Source organism: Scaptodrosophila lebanonensis, unplaced genomic scaffold (genome assembly GCF_003285725.1).
Source record: "Scaptodrosophila lebanonensis strain 11010-0011.00,11010-0021.00 unplaced genomic scaffold, SlebRS2 tig00000043-arrow-pilon, whole genome shotgun sequence".
Lineage (NCBI taxonomy): Eukaryota > Metazoa > Arthropoda > Insecta > Diptera > Drosophilidae > Scaptodrosophila > Scaptodrosophila lebanonensis.
The window spans coordinates 2,750,833-2,768,397 of NW_022060545.1; the positions used below are offsets into that span (position 1 = coordinate 2,750,833).

At 39.9% G+C, this 17,565-nt stretch overlaps 2 protein-coding genes across 3 annotated transcripts; one reads left to right on the forward strand and one right to left on the reverse strand.

Annotated features, from left to right (window-relative positions):
• The first annotated feature begins 272 nt into the window (after window positions 1–272).
• LOC115623286 (phosphatidylinositol 4-phosphate 3-kinase C2 domain-containing subunit beta) lies at window positions 273–17,022 on the forward strand. Of its 2 annotated transcripts, none has more exons than XM_030517569.1 (16): window positions 273–520; window positions 1,600–2,676; window positions 2,733–2,785; window positions 6,013–6,693; window positions 6,752–6,840; window positions 6,900–7,539; window positions 7,806–8,376; window positions 8,442–9,081; window positions 9,142–9,387; window positions 9,444–9,880; window positions 9,946–10,338; window positions 10,417–10,617; window positions 15,264–15,460; window positions 15,518–15,609; window positions 15,671–15,820; window positions 15,880–17,022. In XM_030517569.1, the coding sequence occupies exons 2-16, from the start codon at window positions 1,640–1,642 to the stop codon at window positions 16,057–16,059; spliced, it is 5,607 nt and encodes a 1,868-aa protein (XP_030373429.1). In that variant the 5' UTR covers window positions 273–520; window positions 1,600–1,639; the 3' UTR covers window positions 16,060–17,022. The 2 variants fall into 2 exon arrangements, with proteins under 2 accessions (XP_030373429.1, XP_030373430.1); XM_030517570.1 differs by lacking the exon at window positions 273–520 and adding an exon at window positions 1,395–1,451.
• On the reverse strand, window positions 11,184–14,348 carry LOC115623287. Its single transcript, XM_030517571.1, has 4 exons — window positions 14,110–14,348; window positions 13,850–14,040; window positions 13,323–13,416; window positions 11,184–13,177 (listed from the first exon to the last, which is right to left on the reverse strand). Exons 1-4 carry the CDS (start codon window positions 14,135–14,137, stop codon window positions 11,343–11,345), a joined length of 2,148 nt encoding a protein of 715 aa, XP_030373431.1. The 5' UTR covers window positions 14,138–14,348; the 3' UTR covers window positions 11,184–11,342.
• Window positions 17,023–17,565: the final 543 nt, after the last annotated feature.

The window sequence follows — 17,565 nt, forward strand, 5'->3', positions numbered from 1 at the left end:
CAAAAAAGTAATGCTTTTTAAAAAGTCGACAGTTTTAAAATATGTAGTGCTTACATACTAATAAATTCGGCGATTTTTACAGTGTGTCCACATACAAAAATGAAATATATCAAAGTTTTCTGCTTGTTGCATTCCATTTTAGACCCTTTCGTGGCGTTTGTTATTATTCGCGTCTAACGATACCGTGCGGTGTAAGATACAATAATTTAATTGTAAATATGCTCTTTATCTTCGCTAAATCTGCTGCAAACAAAACATCGGCATAGTATTGCAATGTTTTTAACCGCTGCCAAGTATTTGTGTATCACACTTCCGTTTGCATAAATCTCAATGAATGTACATATATATGTGTACTACATATGAGCGTGCATGTGTGTTTTAAGAGTGCTGTGAAATAATAAAGTTATTGTTTGTTTAAAGAAAACAAAACGTAAATAGGAAAGGTTGAGTTATAAGACAATAGAACCATTGGATATACAACGAAAACTTGAAAGGTGGAGGCGACTACTCTTGAACGAAAGTAAGTGACATCAAAGAAGCGCAGCCATACAATAATGTAAATTGTTGTATACATATGTACATGCTTTTGAATATACATATGAACATATGTATACATATGTACGTATAAATGGGTACGTATGTATGTAGAGAAGTGGCAAAAATTTTTATCGTGACGGGCTTGTGGGTGCATTACCCATTTCAAACATTTTATCATATTCTTTTTGCCGTTTTTCGCCCCCGCCTTTGCTTTGTCGGCCTTTGTTGTGGCCGGTCTGCTTATACACACATGTATAAATCTTTCTGCATAAATATACATATATACAAGTGAACAATATACATATGTACATATCATTGTACAATTTTCGGTCTAATTGCTTTCCATTATCCGCCACCAGTAAACTTTGTTCGTACTCCCTTACATACATACACATACTTATACGATACAAAAATTTATTATTGTGCATTCGTGATCAATGATTAAATATTTGTGGCCATTCTGGAGAAATACTTCTTAGATAATGCATTATTCCCAATAGATTTTTCTGTTATAGAAAGACATGTGTGCTGCGAGTAAACATTCATTTTGAACAGCTGTTCGGGAAATTCGTTTTCGCGCCAGCTGCTCCCAGAATGAACTAATTTAAAGTATGAAAAACTTAGATACATATATGCATGTGTGTATGTTTCAAAAACTTTTAATATACATATATAAACAACGCAAATATTGCGATACAAACGGAAAATATATTTTTGAAATAAATAAATTAATGGATAATGAGATAGCATGCTGATCAGAAATTAGTCTAAATTAGTCCGTTTATGATGAATATGAAATCTATTCTCTGAGCCTCTTGCTTTTATCATCCCAAAGAAATATGCATGTATTGTAATTTACTGGGTTTTGAATGATTTGGATATAAAAACACCTGCACAGTCATACACAACGACAGGTAACACTACAAAATCGTGTTTATCATGGCTTTCGGTTATCGCCCAACAGCAAGGCAGATAACAGTTCCAAAGCACAAACTCTATCAGCAAGTTAAATAAAAAGCAAAAACTTGGACATTTTCACATTTTCAAATTTGTTTATTTCAGCTGAACGAGACCAGAAACCTCCAACCTTTTTGCAAATATAATGTCAAATCAGGCCGAAATAGATTATGACAAACAATTTCAAGAGGACTTGGCCAAAGCCACGGCACTGAGCTTGGAGCAGCAGGCACTTGACGACTACAGACGCCACAAGAAGTATGGCACTACTTATCACTATGAGCGCCCCACCTCGACCGGCAGCGGTGGATCATCTCGGGAGTACTACGCGTCATTGCGTGCTCAGCACCTTGCACGCGAAAACTCGCTTGAAGCGGCACGACCCAGTCATATACAACGCCGCCACTCGGAGGCGCATCCGTCAAATGTGACACCTAGTGTTGAACGGTCGCATACACCGCCAACTCAAACTGCTTCAGAAAATGATTTGATTTGCTTTGCGAGTCCAACGAGCAAGCAGGCTGACGGCACCAATACGTTTGAGAAGCTCATCGAGGATTTGCAGAAGATTCAAACAACGAGTACACAGTCGGCGCTTGTGCCAGTAGGACCTGTAGCTGCGGCGGCGCCCGTTCACTACGCACCTGTGAGCTATCATCAGCCGTACGGTGCTGCGACTCCGCAGTATGTCGGCGGTATGCAAATGGTGCCTTATCAGCCACCAACACAACAGCGGCAGACGCCTCTCACTAACGAAGAGTTGCAGAAACTTTACAGTTTGCCAAATCAATTGGTCCCAGCCCAGCCGCATATTGGATTCGTTCCTCCCAGCGGTTTTGCATACTACCCGTCAGCGGCAACTCCTTATTCACCACAAATTGTGGCAGGATCGGCTGCATTTCTACCACCTCAATATCCGGCGCAAGGATTTGGATTTACCCATTTATCGCAGCGATTCCCAACTTATACAGCAAATAGAAGCAGCCCTACTCACGTCGATTTCGCGCGACCGAATGTTTCAGCAGCTAGCAGCCAATCAGCGTCTAACCCATCTACTTCACATTCCAACGAGACGATGCCAACGGGTGTAGCTACTCGACAGATGTCGCCATCGAGCAGTAACGGACGTCTGTCTGCACAGCGCACAGGCAATGATTTGATTGACTTGAACCAGAATGATGAGTACGTGTTTATCAGTAGGTGTTAATCTTATCCTCTTTTATATTTGAATCTTTCAGCTCGCGTGTGAGTGTATTGGAGGCTTTCGATCCATTGCTCAACGAGAATTCAGGCAAGTCTTAATTGGTATTTTCGTTAACAATACTGCTGTTGTGTACTATTTTATCTAAAACCATTATAAGACATTGCGTCTTTCAACATAATAATAAATTCACAAACTAATTGTACAAAGATAGGCGTAAGTATTGCAACGACCCTATAAGGAACAATACCAGAGATGGTGGTGGAGAGAATTTATGAACAATAACTTTAATATTTTGTATATTAATCTGGCGTTATATGTATAATATGTATACTTATTAATAAGAGCGGAAGGCAACAATTTATAGTAGGTTTTTCTAAATGTATATAAAACACAAAGAGAATTATCATGGTCATGGTCCATATAAACGGAGAACATTTATACTTTCAATAGCTAGCTTTATATGGTATATGTCCAAACGCTACTTTCTATAAGTAGTTACGACAATAAGATGTTATTTATAAAGCAGGTATTATACCAATTAATGTAGCTGAAATGGCTTGGGTTGGAATATAATAGTATATCTATTAGTGAATGAATGTTTGAATAAGTGTAGTGAAGCAAATTGTCGAGATTAATTATAGATTTTGTAAGTTTGCCTTAACGGTGCATTATATAAAGACAATATACCTGCAGTTAAAAGTCAATACTAATGAGGCTTATTTTTTTATTGTCGCTGAGAAGAATTTAAAAAAATATGTATTGAAAACACAAAAATAGATCGGTGTTTTAGTTCTCATTTCACATTTAACAACTAAATAATTGAAATCGTTTCTTAAAAATGAAGTAAAACATCATAAAAGTGCTTGTCGCTGCATTTGTATTTAAAATCTTGACTTCAATGTGCAGCATCTTGGAGTGCTCATTCAAAATTCGAAGAACTTGTAGGAAACGCACGATGTTTTTTCCTCCATGTAGGATTTTCTTCGGAGTGTTCACTGAATACTACTTTTAAAACTATGCAAAATCGCTAGAAATTGTTTGTAGTTGCAATTAAAACTGAATTTGTTTTTGTTTTCTATCTTGCAGTGTCGCAAAAGTAAAACATTTAAACTGCAAACCTTCTACTACTACCACTATGTACTACCAATACTGCAACTACTTTACACCACACCAACCTAGTCAGCCACCACTTTTAACACACGTCATCAACTAATGGCATAAGGGCTCAAACTTTGATTTGGTTCGGAGACGCGCAGAAGTCGTAATAAAGCTGAGCTACTTTTATTTGCTCAATCTATTGAAAACACAAAACGTACCCCCTCACATACAATAGAGTCCAAATAATATGCCTTGTTCCAAATTGATTTTGTCGTCGCCAAAATGGCAACAAAGAGAGAAAGCATGATCTTAAGATTATCAAACATCTATGAGAAAATTGAAATAGTATACACTTTGATTTTTCGAAATTTTGCAAATTTTGCGTAAATTGTCAGCAAAATCTATTTATTAAAATTCCAGTTTGAAATAATTCTCAATTTTTTAATTTCTGAAAACACATAGAATGTGAATTAAATAAACTCGAAGCCTTAAAATAGTATTTAAAAACAAGAACGGAAGAAGTGTGCGAGCCAGACTTTAAAAACCTTGTAACCACCTGAAAAAAAAAATTAATTTATAAATTAATAATGTTTAAAATTAAATACAACTTATTAAACCAAGAATATGTAACACCTCCGTACACTCTCTTGCATTAATTTAAATCGGGTTTCTGTATTGTGTGTGCAATGCTAAGTAAAAGCAGCGGCGAGAACACTAACTGCGGCCAGGGTTATATGTATGGCTATAATTCCTCTAGAGCTGACCTATTATGTCTGGCCTATTTGCCAAATAAAGGTACTAAATTCCAAGGGAGCTATGAAAAACCGCTAATAGCGGGACGCTTCTTGATATACTGGTCAAGAATACTCTACTTTGTGGGGTCTGCCACGTCGCCTTATGTCTGTTACACGAATTCGCACCAAACTAGGCTCGTAAAAGGAGAATTCAACAATCTTTTATAATTAAAAAAAAATTGTGATTTCCTCTAAGAAAAACCTATCTGAAACAAAGGTGTAAAATACGGATGAGACCAATAATAAATTATTAATGAAAAATTGCCAATTTTTTGTTGTTTTATTAAACATTTAACGATTGGCATATGCGCACACATTGTCCCTAAGCCCAATATAATATGTTACGTTAATCAATTTCTTTTCTTGCTATGCTGCTGTTCTGATTCATCTTATCATGCTAATGGTTATGAACGTATTATGTGGAGTCTGCCACGCCTACTTTTAGGCATTCCAAAAATCAATAATCACAGTTTACAATTTTCAAGTATATAACAATCGGATGAAATAGCATCCACATGTCAAAAAGCTATATGATTATGATATAAGTCTAAACTGAACAAAACTCAATCAAATTAAAATGAAATAATTCAGTAGTTCGCCTATTTAATATATCTAATTATCGAATTATATTAATATGGAGTATTACCAAGCATTATCATTCCAAATGCTTCACTCTTTATCGGCTGGTTGGTGGAGGTGAGGTCTTCAGTATGGGACATTTTAATTAAATTTCTAGTCAATTATGCACCACCTGAATTAACTCTTTGACTTCATCATACTGTAATTTCTTTACGAAACAATTGGTATTTTACCTTTTCTAGCTCTTATGTCATTTCATTTAATCATTATCGTTTTTCTGTGAAATGTATAGAATTTTATGCGAAGTAACAATTTGTTGTGAGTATGGCAATTATGAATGTGATTTGTTTACATATGTATGTATTCTGTATATATGTACTGATCAGGTTGAGAGAGCGCGTTTGACGTTAATTTCTTACCGTGGAGATTGTGGGCGTTTGACGACGATGGCAAGGGCAAAGACAATTGGCGATTAGCGATTAGCGGCATCACCACGCGGAGATTTGTTAGCCAAGTATTGCTAGGTGTTCTCTTCTTGATATTTTCCTCTGTGTTTAATTAAAAATCGGGCGAGCTTCTCCGTGTTCTAAATGTAATTGCCAACGCGTTGTCGCCGTCATTCGAGTGCCGCTCAGCGCCGTTTGTTTGGGGTGACTTTATTTTTGGCGTAGACATCACAACGTATCAAGAATACGTATATGTATATACTCAATTATATATACTTATGTAGTGTGGCACGAGTCGAGGCAAAATATTTTGCATAACTGCGTGCGATATTATTGTGGAATTTGTTGCGGGCGCAAAAACAAAACCCATCACTAATTATGCATCCGCTACTTGCAGCCAACGACTGCGCCTCGGACAGCACATCCTACTATGCTGAATACGATCCATTCGACTTTCTGTACAGCGATGGTGGCACACAGTATTCGGATCCCATGTACGAAGCAGTCAACAGATGGGACAAATCATCCGGTAGTCCCAATGCCAGTGCTATTGGGTGGCGTCAAGATTACTTTGCCCTGCCGGTGGACGAGCCAAAGGTTGACTGTGCGAGCACAACACCTTCGGGCTCTGCTTCACCGCCACCGCCGTTGCCGCCTCGAAATCAGCACCAGTATGAAGCAGAGGTGCCTGTGGGCAGCAACGCCCAGCAAATATCGACGACAGCGCCCTTTACAAATAGCTACACCTCATCGATACCACCAAGTGTAGTTCTGGATCGACGAAAAACGTGCACAAGACTCTACGAACTGATCAGTGAGCAGCGCACCGATGACCCCGAGCTGCTAGAGTTTTATCATATGGTCCGGGAAGTGCGAGCCCACTACCTGTTTGATGATTTAGACACAAATACCGGACATGTGATAGCTGCAGAATTTAATTACCACTACATGCTGGACACCAGCATCAAGATAATTGTGCATCCAGCTCTAAATGCTCTTCAACCGCATGCAGCACGCGATTCGGCTGCCGGTGAACAGTTCAAAGGCTACGGCACGCCGGTCACTTTTACCTGCGACAGTGAGTACAAAATATAAGAAAATTATAACAGTGGAATTAAAAACGATTTTCTGTACAGTTGACTCCGTGGTATCGCAAGTGATAGCGCAGGCTCTGGCATCGCTGGAAGGTCAGGTCAGGGGCACAGTAACGGATTATGTGGTCAAGGTAAGTCGGCGAAATCTATTAAATAACCATTTTATATAATCTCTATCAAATTTGCACAGCCAATTGGGTTAATGGAGTGGTTGGCGCCCACCTCGAAACTTAGTCAGTTGGAGTGTGTACATAATAGTTTCCAACTTGAGAAAGATGTCCATTTGGGCTTATGTTTACGCAGCGTGGACAACATGCAGGCGATAGCACGTACGGCCCGCGATGATGAGCAGGACATTGCCCTGCAACCGGAGCGCATACTGCCCAATGAAGTAGTGCCCATTGTCACTTACGACAACATGATGATACTCATTGAGACGCTAGAGACAGAGATCGATAAGTTGGAGTCTGCAGTAGACGCGAGTAGCACGCGCAGCGTTGTCTCCTGCTCAGGAGTAGTGCAGGCTGTCAAAGCCATTTGTGCGCTTTTGGGATCAATTGATACGCTCGAACTTGCGAGTTGTATTGCGGACTTAAAGCGCATCTGTGATGAGGCCCAGAGCAAATACGCGCCGCTAGCGGGTGCCAATAATCCAGAGATCGTCAGTGATTATGGTGACTACGCCGAGGTGAAACTACGACCACGGTCTATGCTTGAACAGATTAAGCTGAAGTGCAACAATCTACGAGACGCTGTGCAGGAGCTGATCGAGCTCTATGCCAACGTTTTTAGAGTTGCGTTTTCGGTGAAGACTGTAATCTATGCCACAAGTGAGTAAGAAAATAATACGTTAGTAAAAATAAGGCATCTATAATGATTAGGCATGAACAAGTTTCAGTGTAGATTTGCGCAGTTTCTTTGCATCTTGAAAATATACGAAATAATTATAGGAAATATACATATATGGGAAAGTGGTATAGAAAATTGAGGAACAATTTGTTTTAAAACAAACAGTGAAGGAGATACATTTTAATATTTTTTCCTTTGCAATTGCGTCAACTGCTCTTAAATGACTGCTTAACTTCTACTTCACCAGCACCAATTCCAATATCATGTGTATCGAAACCCATTGTGGTTAGCATAAACTGCTTACACAGACCGCCTCCAAATTGGAAATACGAGGACTACTCGCTGTGCGTGCAGATCGTTTACGGCACGCGTCTCATTTCACAGCCCAATGTGTTGAGATGTTCAAACGATACAAGTGGAGGACTGTTTCCGCGTCTTAACTTCAGTGCTTGGCTCACCTTCGAGAAACATCCGATATGCACTTTACCGCGGGAAGCACGTATTACCTTTGTGCTGTATGGCAAGCAGGCAGCTAATGAAACTGACACCAGTGCGGAACCCAATGGGGAGCGTCGACAGGTGACTACTGAGTTGGGCTGGTGCTCAATACAGCTATTCGACTTTAAGCGCGAGATGATCTGCGGTCCGTATCTGTTGTCAGTGTGGCCTCCAACCCAGGATAAATTTCTTGGTCCGGCCCCAGCACGCGGCTGTCATCCACATCCCGACTATTGTCCAGTGCTGAGCATTGAAGTTCCGCATTATGGTGGTCGTATCCAATTTCCAGATCAACTAGAGCCACCAAAGCCAGCACCACAGTAAGTTGTATCTATCTATGTATATACACGCTTCATTTTATCATATGTCTTATTTGCCTTTACAGCTATGACTTTGCTTCGCTGGACGCCAATCTACAGGAAGAACTACTGGACACTGCGGAACAGGGCTACCTTGGTCCAACCGAGCGTCGTGAGGTATTTTGGGAGAAGCGTCACTACTTGCAGAGCTACCCAAATGCATTGGCCAAAGTTTTGCATGCTGCGCACAGCTGGGACTACGCAAATCTCATCGATCTACACGCTTTGCTGCAATCATGGGCTCCGCTGTCGCCGCTACAAGCCTTGGAGCTTCTACTTCCCAGCTACCCTGATGCTAAGGTGCGGGAAAAGGCCGTTGAATGGATTTCGTACATGTCCAATGATCAGCTGGTGGATTTCTTGCCGCAGTTAGTACAATCGCTTAAGCACGACACTTACGAGGCATCGCCTTTGGCGCGATTTTTACTTGCCAAGTGTCTGGAATCTCCGCGTTTCGCACATCATATGTACTGGCTTTTGGTGCACAGTTTGCCTGACGATCCATTGAATTCAATTGGTTCGTCGGAGGTGGATCAGGAGTATGATGAGTCGCAAATAACGCAGGCGCGATATTACCGCAGGAATAAAATGATGTTGCGCGCACTTATGGCAATTTGCGGTGAGAAGATGGGAACACGTTTTATGCACCAACACCGCATGTGCCAAGTAAGCTATTAAAATGAAGAACCCAATTATAAATATTTTTTAACAATGCTCAATGTTTAGGATCTGGCACAAACAGCCGAGTGTGTGAAGGATGCCAAAGAGTCAATGCGCCAAAAGATTTTGACCACCAAGATGGATGTGGTGCATCAGGATCTAACAAATCAGCCCACATGCTTACCCCTGGGCCCTGAACTTGAGGTTACAGGGGTGAATGTCCGGAACTGCAGCTATTTTAATTCCAATACTCTGCCGCTGAAAATAAGCTTTATCGGGCCTGATGCTGAACCATTACCAGCTATATTTAAGGTCAGAGTTCATAATACCAAGCACTGTAACTTTTCAAACTCTTAGTTTATTTTTAGTGTGGCGATGATCTGCAGCAAGATATGCTAACCATACAACTAATACGCATCATGAACAAAATGTGGCTAGCCGAACGCCTCGATCTCAAGATAGTCACATTTAATTGCGTGCCCACTGGTTACAAAAGAGGCATGATAGAGCTTGTCTCTGAAGCAGAAACATTACGAAAAATCCAGGTGGAATGCGGTCTAACCGGCTCCTTCAAGGATCGGCCTATTGCCGAATGGTTGGGCAAGCAAAACCCAAGTCCGCTGGAATATCAGAGTGCAGTACGAAACTTTACGCTTTCATGTGCTGGATACAGCGTAGCTACTTATGTCCTTGGCATTTGTGATCGACACAATGACAATATTATGCTTAAAACTTCAGGTCATCTTTTCCACATTGACTTTGGAAAGTTCCTAGGCGATGCACAAATGTTTGGAAACTTTAAAAGGTAAGTGCGAATCTGATTCTTTATATTTTCGACTATTGCTGTTAATATGCCATTTTATTAAACAGAGATCGCACACCTTTTGTGCTTACCTCAGACATGGCGTATGTAATTAATGGTGGAGACAAACCCTCCACCGATTTTCATTACTTTGTGGACCTGTGCTGTCGTGCCTTTAATATTGTACGCAAGAATGCTGACTTGTTGCTTCACACGCTCGCCCACATGGCTACGGCAGGCATGCCGGGCGTTAATTTAAACGCGGTGACTTATGTAAGGCGTGCGCTACTCCCATCTCAATCTAATCCGGAGGCTGCCGCCACATTTGCCAAGATGATACAGTCGTCACTGAAGAGCTGGTTCACCCAAGTTAATTTCTTTCTGCACAACCTGGCGCAAATGCGTCACAGCAATGATGAGGGCACGGGTGAGCTGCTCTCATTTGTTCCGCGAAAATATACGTAAGTGATCAAACCGTATGATGGGCCGTTAAAATATAAACATATTTCTAAAATTTCACGTTTTTTTTTTGTTGGCAGTATGCAGCAGGATGGCCGTCTGAAGATTGTCAGTGTAGTGCGCTTCCAAAAGCACTATAATATGGAAAAGTATTACATGTATATTCTACAAGTAACGCGACACGGTCAGCCAGATCCGACGCACTTGTTTCGCTCGTACCGTGAATTCACCGAATTCCATCAAAAATTGTGTATGCATTTCCCACTGGTTAAGTTACACAGGTAAGTGGCATTGTTCGTATTCGTATTCACGAAATTCTGGAAATCTAAAACCTTCCCAAACATCAGAGCATCAGAAAAAAACAAAGATTTCTTTTTTCGGACCTGGGAGAATGTGAATACCATGCAAGCTCTTATACTATACTCTCTGAGATCCTTGTTTTCAAACAGAAGTATACCCTATACCGAAAGGGTAAATGAATCCTATTTAGAGCGAAAAAGTACTCGTTAGTTATCGTTAGTTTCTTTGGTAGTTATATTTAAAAAATGGGGCTATGCTTCAATATAAATAATCGATAAGATATAGTAGTCTACAGAGCAAGTTTTATGTCCCTTATTGCTATGTTTGACATACTTGCCGGATATGCCTATATAGATTGGCCTCGGCATGCTGATTATACGTGTGTGCTTAAAACTTGCTACGCCTCCTTTGGTCTATTACATAACTAAGACATTCTAAAATACCCTCGACTTTTTGGATACATGGTATAGAAATATATAAAATTTAGCGCCCCAAACCTAACTTATATACTTGCTTACATACATTTGATTATGCGTTACAAAAAATATTGTTCATGACGTCTACATGTTTATTTTTTATATACTATATACAGACATATATGTATACAAAGGTATGGCATTTTTATGTAACTATGAATGTGTTGTAAAATACTGACATTACTAAGTTATGTAAGAGTCGATCTGTCCAATTGCCCTAATTGCTAAGCCTAAGCCTCTGTATCAGTATGTAAGCTATGTTTCAATTTAATCGCTTGGCGTTTGGGCACAGCACCGAGCTCAGATCCTCGCTCTACTTCAAAATCACTCCTTATTTCCCGTTCTGGTACCTCTGTCATCAGACAATGCTGTTGTACAGCATGGTCGCTATTAGCTGTTCGCTCAGGTCCAAACTCATCTGTATCACTGTCAGTTTGGGACGCCTGAGATCCTATAAAAATTGACGCTTTCTTGTTTTCGGCCAAGGACTCGCTAGAATCTCCCACAGACAAGCGCAGCATCGGCGTTGGTGGTGTTACCATATAGCTATCTGGGTCGTCGGACTCACTTGAGCTTGGCAGCTCGGCAGATTGATAGTATTGTAAGTTCTCTATGTCAAAGCGAACCTTGAGGGCGCGTGCATTCCGTTTCGCAGGTCTCGGCGCTGCAATTGCCCCTATTGTCCCAATAGCTGCATTTGAATTACTTGAACCGGAGAGTCCATGATCATTGAACATACTCGTATTTCTAAGTCGAGGTGCGGGTAGTGGTGGAATGCTTGGAACTGTGATCACTTCAAGTTCCTCACAAAGTTCTTCAAAATCATGTAAGTTGGTCTCAACATTACTTTCTCCAATCTCTGCGTATAGATCGTCTATACTGCTTATATATTTGGTATTATTATTATTGCCACCCACAACATCCGCATATTTGGGCAAGGAGTAGCTCGCTTTCATGCTCTCTTCCTGCATTAAGGACTCGTAGTCTGGTAGCGCTGGCGAAGAAGAAGCATATGATGGTGGCGGTGGTCTTATTTCCCTTTGCTCACTCTCCACAGTTTGTTGCAGTGGCTCAATCAGTTCCAATTCTTCAAAGAGGTTTTCTATCTCGGGTACGTTGCCAAGAGTAAGCGTGCCGTTGTTTAAGGTTTCTACCACGTAAGGCACTTGTTCCAAAGTATTAATTGTGTTTGGATGCAACGCCCAATTCGGGTCAGGCCCTTCAACATCTTGCAAGTTCTCAAAGTTCTCCCAATCCTCATCGATGGTCTTTCCAAAACCTGGCGGACTGTGCGGTCCTGGCATTGGAGGTTGATCCAAATCTGGCTGAATGTCTAGTAAATCCGCCTCGTTCATTTCATATGAGGACCTAATACGCTGAAAATTAGTGTCGTTAATGCTGCTTAGTGCTGAAGGGATTTCCAAATGAGAAAATAAGTCCGGTTGTACAGAACTTTCCGCCGGTGTATTGGAGCTGTTGGAAAATATGTTCTCAATATACGCGGAGTCGATTTGTTCATCTTCCAAATCATCAATGTTAATTGGCAGGCTATTATGGCTTGTATCAGTATTAGGCAGTGCCGGTTCCTCTTCCTCCCTATCAGGATAAGAATTAAAATTACTATGTACTATAGCAGACACAGACACTGCTGTCGGCTCTACTTCTGGAGTGAGCGGTTCTGGCACAAGGTCATCATCAACTCGCTCGTACTTCATATAACCGCCGATATCTTTGTTAGCTCCCTGTGGAACATTAAACTCGTCAGAGGTGGTTTTTGCGGTAAAGAGTTTATATTTTTCCGCAAAGTGATCAAAGTTGGGTACGTCGAGTCCTGGCGGAGGATCAGCTTCTGGCACGGGGGGTGTTGGTGGCTTTCGAGTGGGTGGCATCGCATAGTACTCGAAACTACTGCTGTGCACCTCTCTTCGCCGGCGACGCGGGGCCTTTGGTTCCTGAATTTGGGGCTCTGACGCTACATTAGCGGTTGTCACTTCGATAAATCCATCTTGGGATAACAATTCAGTTGCCAGCCGAAGATTTGGAACGCTGCCAGCAATATATTTAACTGTGATAAAGAGATAAGTTAATTAGAACATTTATTTTAGGTCAGCGCTTTTCTGTTGATCGGGTGTTATTAGTTAGCTAGCTACTATGTTAGTTATTGTGAACTTGAAACGATCAGCCCCTCCCCAGTTCGATTATGACATTACCTGGTGGTGTGTGTGCTGATGCGTGTACACTTTCGATTTCCTCCACATTTCGTCGACGAAATATACCATGGATTGCGTTGTCGGTGCCGTTTACCTGCGTTGATTTAAAGTATTTTTAATAGAATTGGCGCCTTCTGTTTGCTGCTAAGTACATGCGCATTGCGCTCAAGTTATTACAACCCATTCCGATTTTGGTTTACGCTGACTAGCGTGAAGCGTTATGATTGGAACAGCTGTTGCTGTTGCTTCAGTTGTTTGCGCCATTCAGTAACGCTCTTAGGAAAAGCAACTGTCCGCAACAACAACGCGCTGCCTGCATGCGTCACAATTGTGAGTATGCCTAATGGCAGAAGTGCTGTGCCAAATCAGACAAGTGTGTGTACACGTACACGCAACTGCCAGTGTATTTACTTTCCCTTATCAGTTCTAGTCCCACAAGTCGTTGGTATCATTATATTAAATGTTTATATGTACATTAGTTGCAATATTAGTTCGGTGCTAATTGTAAATGAAACTTCGCCACATACCTGCAGTGATCCTCGCGTTTGACGGGAAGATGGCGGTGGCGTCAGCTGTGCTGTGGAGGGTGCTGTCTCGACACGGCTCTCAAACGTTAGCCGTCGCTTGAAGCCCCAGATCTTGATGCACAATAGAGCGAAGATCAAACCCAAAAAGATGATAGTCGAGGCGGTCAGTGGGCCTAGGGTGGCATGGAGACCTGCGGCCCGAGTTCAATGACTGAGTGATTTTACGGTCCCCTCAGGGAATGTACGACTTCTACACTTACCTTGGCCCACATTTGCGATTTGAGCCATTGCTTGCTTTCGATTTAATTTACTTTATGAGCATTTTGTAATTTCGTTGGTGGTTTTTATGATGAGTTTTTGCGCGCTGTTTTGCTTTTGGCAAAGACCGAATAAAATACTTCACCACGTAGTCGACGTCGTTGCTAATCGAATGCTACAATTCCCAACTCTCAACGGCTCTCAGCTGCTTGCGCTTGTCCGCCCTTGCCGCCTGTGCAGTAGCTCGCTCGTCAACTGATTGAGTCTCGGTCTCGACGTTGTAGCTGTTGTGACTGGCTGGCGCTTATCGAACGCGATATTGTTTGTGGGAGCGTTTTGTGGAGCGTCACGCTGGCTCACAGTGCCTGCTCGCGCTGCTCTCTTACGTGCCCCTGAAATGGCTCTGTTTCAGTCATCGATTTATCAGCCATTTGTGTTACCAATAGTTTTGACCGCTACTGATAAGAAATAATTGTCTATGATTTGTATACTTGTATTACCCAATTTTTATTTGGATACAACACAGCATTTAAAATATGTTTGATTTGCCGTTCTGTCGTTAGTTAATTACTAGTAATATAATATTTATTTTTATTTATTTATTATTTTATTTATTTAATTTATATTTAATTATTGAATAATATTATTAATAATTTTTCAAATAATTAATTTGGTTTTGTGGGATTGAACGTAGAATCAAACTGTAATTCAAAAAGGTCCTGAAAAATTCTTTCTAGGATGAAGAAGCGATGAATCATGTTATGGTCCATTTATTTAAAATGTGAATCGAAATTCCAAAACTGTGCTTCACTACCTACCTTCACTTTACCGCTCACCACTCACACCGCTCTAGAAATTGAAACTTATTGAAAAGCAACAATATTAACCTGACCTTTATCGGAATAACGCGAACTTCAACAATCAACAATAATGTTGATTCTAATATATTTAGAGAACCTGGTATCTCTTTATAACAATATATCCTTTTACCCTTTGAATTTGAAATGATTTCACTGAGCTATTGTTCGGATCTTCTAACAGCAGTGCAGCCTGCTTCGCTCGGCTATACGCTACAGATCATAAATCAAATACAGTTTAGACTATTTTTTATATGGTTACTATGAAATACATATATTCATCTTGTTTATCATTCTAGTCTTCCAACGGGGGTGCACGTAGGCCGTTCAAATATTAAATCTGTTGCCGAAAAGCGCCTACCTCTAATCAGGCGTTTCCTGAAATCACTTTTTGATGCTGCCGAGGAGATAGCGCACTCCGATTTAGTGTACACCTTTTTCCATCCGCTGCTTCGCGACCAACAGGAGGCAAAATTGGAGATGCCCAAGATAAAAGGTATGGCATGCTAGCATCCAGTTAATAAATGTTCTAATGGTGATTGCATTTTTGCAGAAGTCAAACGCCAGCCATCACGCGATAATCCAAATGAAATCGGTCAAATCAGATTATCGCTTCAATATCAACGCGGTGTACTAACTGTGATGGTGGGTATCTAGTGATATAACAGTCAGTGGCCAATGCTTAAGTATTTCTTCGATATTTTAGATACACCACGCCAAAGGACTGCCAATGCTGCAGGGCGGGCAGGAGCCGAACACATATGTAAAGTGCTACCTGAAACCGGATCCAACTAAAGTGACCAAACGGAAGACCAAAGTTGTCCGCAAAACGTGTGTGCCTAGTTTTATGGAGACAGTAAGTAAAAGAAATTACTTCAAAAATATCTGTATCCTAATCCTTATACTATCTTACAGCTTGAGTACCGTATGCCTCTGGACGTTGTGCAGCAGCGACGATTACAAGTAACAGTCTGGACTCATGATACACTGCAGGAAAATGAACTGCTCGGTGGCTTTGACATTGATTTGTCAAAACATGATCTGCGCAGTGAGCACTGCGATTGGCATCGCCTTGGATCAGTACCTAGGAATTGAACGTCTTTTTTCCTACTTTAGGCATGAATTAGACGGAATAACCATATTTGGTGTTTTACTGTCGCTTTAACGCAATACATCATTCGCATATACTCAAAGTGATTGTACATTCCAATAGCTTATACATACCTACACATATATAAAATCAGCTGACATCAGTTTTAACTTTTAATTGCAATTGTACAGATTAAATGTACTGACAAAAATCATCCATTACCAATGTTTAATAACGTGATTTTGGCTTTTTATTTATTTTTTAACAAATTTTCTCACAAAGCTGTGGCACAAAATATATGTGTTGATTATTTGAACTGTATGTTATTTTAATCCTATATCTGTAAATTCTTTTTTTAAACTTTCGATTAATAGTTTACTTGATGTTTTGAAATTGTGAACTTTAATGGGAAGGAGTTTTGTAGTAACGCCTGTATATCTACCACCAATAACTCTTACATTTGAAAAAATTTAAAGGTCGTGTTGTGATGCAGTATTAAAGAAAATATAAACTAAACATGGCAACCACATCCCGCTTTCTTTATTTTAATGTTTATTGTTTATCAGTCATGAGATAACATATTTAAGCACATTACAAATATTACATTGCATTATTAAACGCAAATCGTGGGCAAATGACTAATCTAGAAATGGTTGTCAAATTTACATTTGATTCATTGTGCATATATCTTTCATAACTCGAAATTTTTAAGTTTGCTGTAAGTTGGGCAAAATACTCATCTCGGATACCATTATTGAAATTGCGCCAGGAAGGCCTGCTTGAGAATAATGTGTCAAAAAACAAAAATATTATATGCATACACTCGGGAAGCTTTTTAGAAATGTTAATTTTAAAAAAAATAAATATCAAATATATTTTGAACAATAAAACATTATTTTCCACAAGAAATAAATAAAAATAAGAAATTAATGTAGCACCAACAAATTATATTTTTGTAAAGTAACTTTTAGCCTCACTCAATAAAATCAGCTGAAGATTTTCATTTACAATTCTATATGTGGGTATTATATAGTATATATATGTGTATTTCTTTAACTGAATAATTATATGCTCGCGATGCAAACACATTTATACATTGGACTGTACAAGTATGTATGTATGTACAAATGTAGGTAAAAATAGAAGTTTATAAATTGTCATGCACACAGCACTCAAATGAGCACATAGTTGAAAACAAAATCTCAGAACAACTGCTTGTGTATTCTAAAAATCACAACAATCCAATAATATAAAAATGTACTAAAAGTATTTAGGTGTTTATTTTTTTTTTGTAAAAAAAATCTGTCTATGTTTTATATGATAAATAAAATTTACTAGGTGTATTGAATCCGTTGGATTGTGTTTTCTATTTGAAAATATCCCTTCGTCTAGCAGTAATATTCACCACTTGATGAGGTAAAAAACTTAGTAGCAAAAAAATTAGAAGTCAGATTAGAAAGTAGTTAAACATAAACAATTTCAATAATATTTTTATACCTTGTACCTAAATG

Coding starts and splice junctions, on each gene's coding strand:
- LOC115623286 (XM_030517569.1), top strand. CDS start 1,640: ATGTCAAATCAGGCCGAAATAGATTATGACAAACAATTTCAAGAGGAC. Junction 2,677..2,732: donor GACTTGAACCAGAATGATGA/GTACGTGTTTAT, acceptor TGAATCTTTCAG/CTCGCGTGTGAGTGTATTGG. Junction 9,388..9,443: donor CATTACCAGCTATATTTAAG/GTCAGAGTTCAT, acceptor GTTTATTTTTAG/TGTGGCGATGATCTGCAGCA.
- LOC115623287 (XM_030517571.1), bottom strand. CDS start 14,137: ATGGCTCAAATCGCAAATGTGGGCCAAG. Junction 14,041..14,109: donor AATCGCAAATGTGGGCCAAG/GTAAGTGTAGAA, acceptor CTCGGGCCGCAG/GTCTCCATGCCACCCTAGGC. Junction 13,417..13,849: donor AAACGCGAGGATCACTGCAG/GTATGTGGCGAA, acceptor AAATCAACGCAG/GTAAACGGCACCGACAACGC.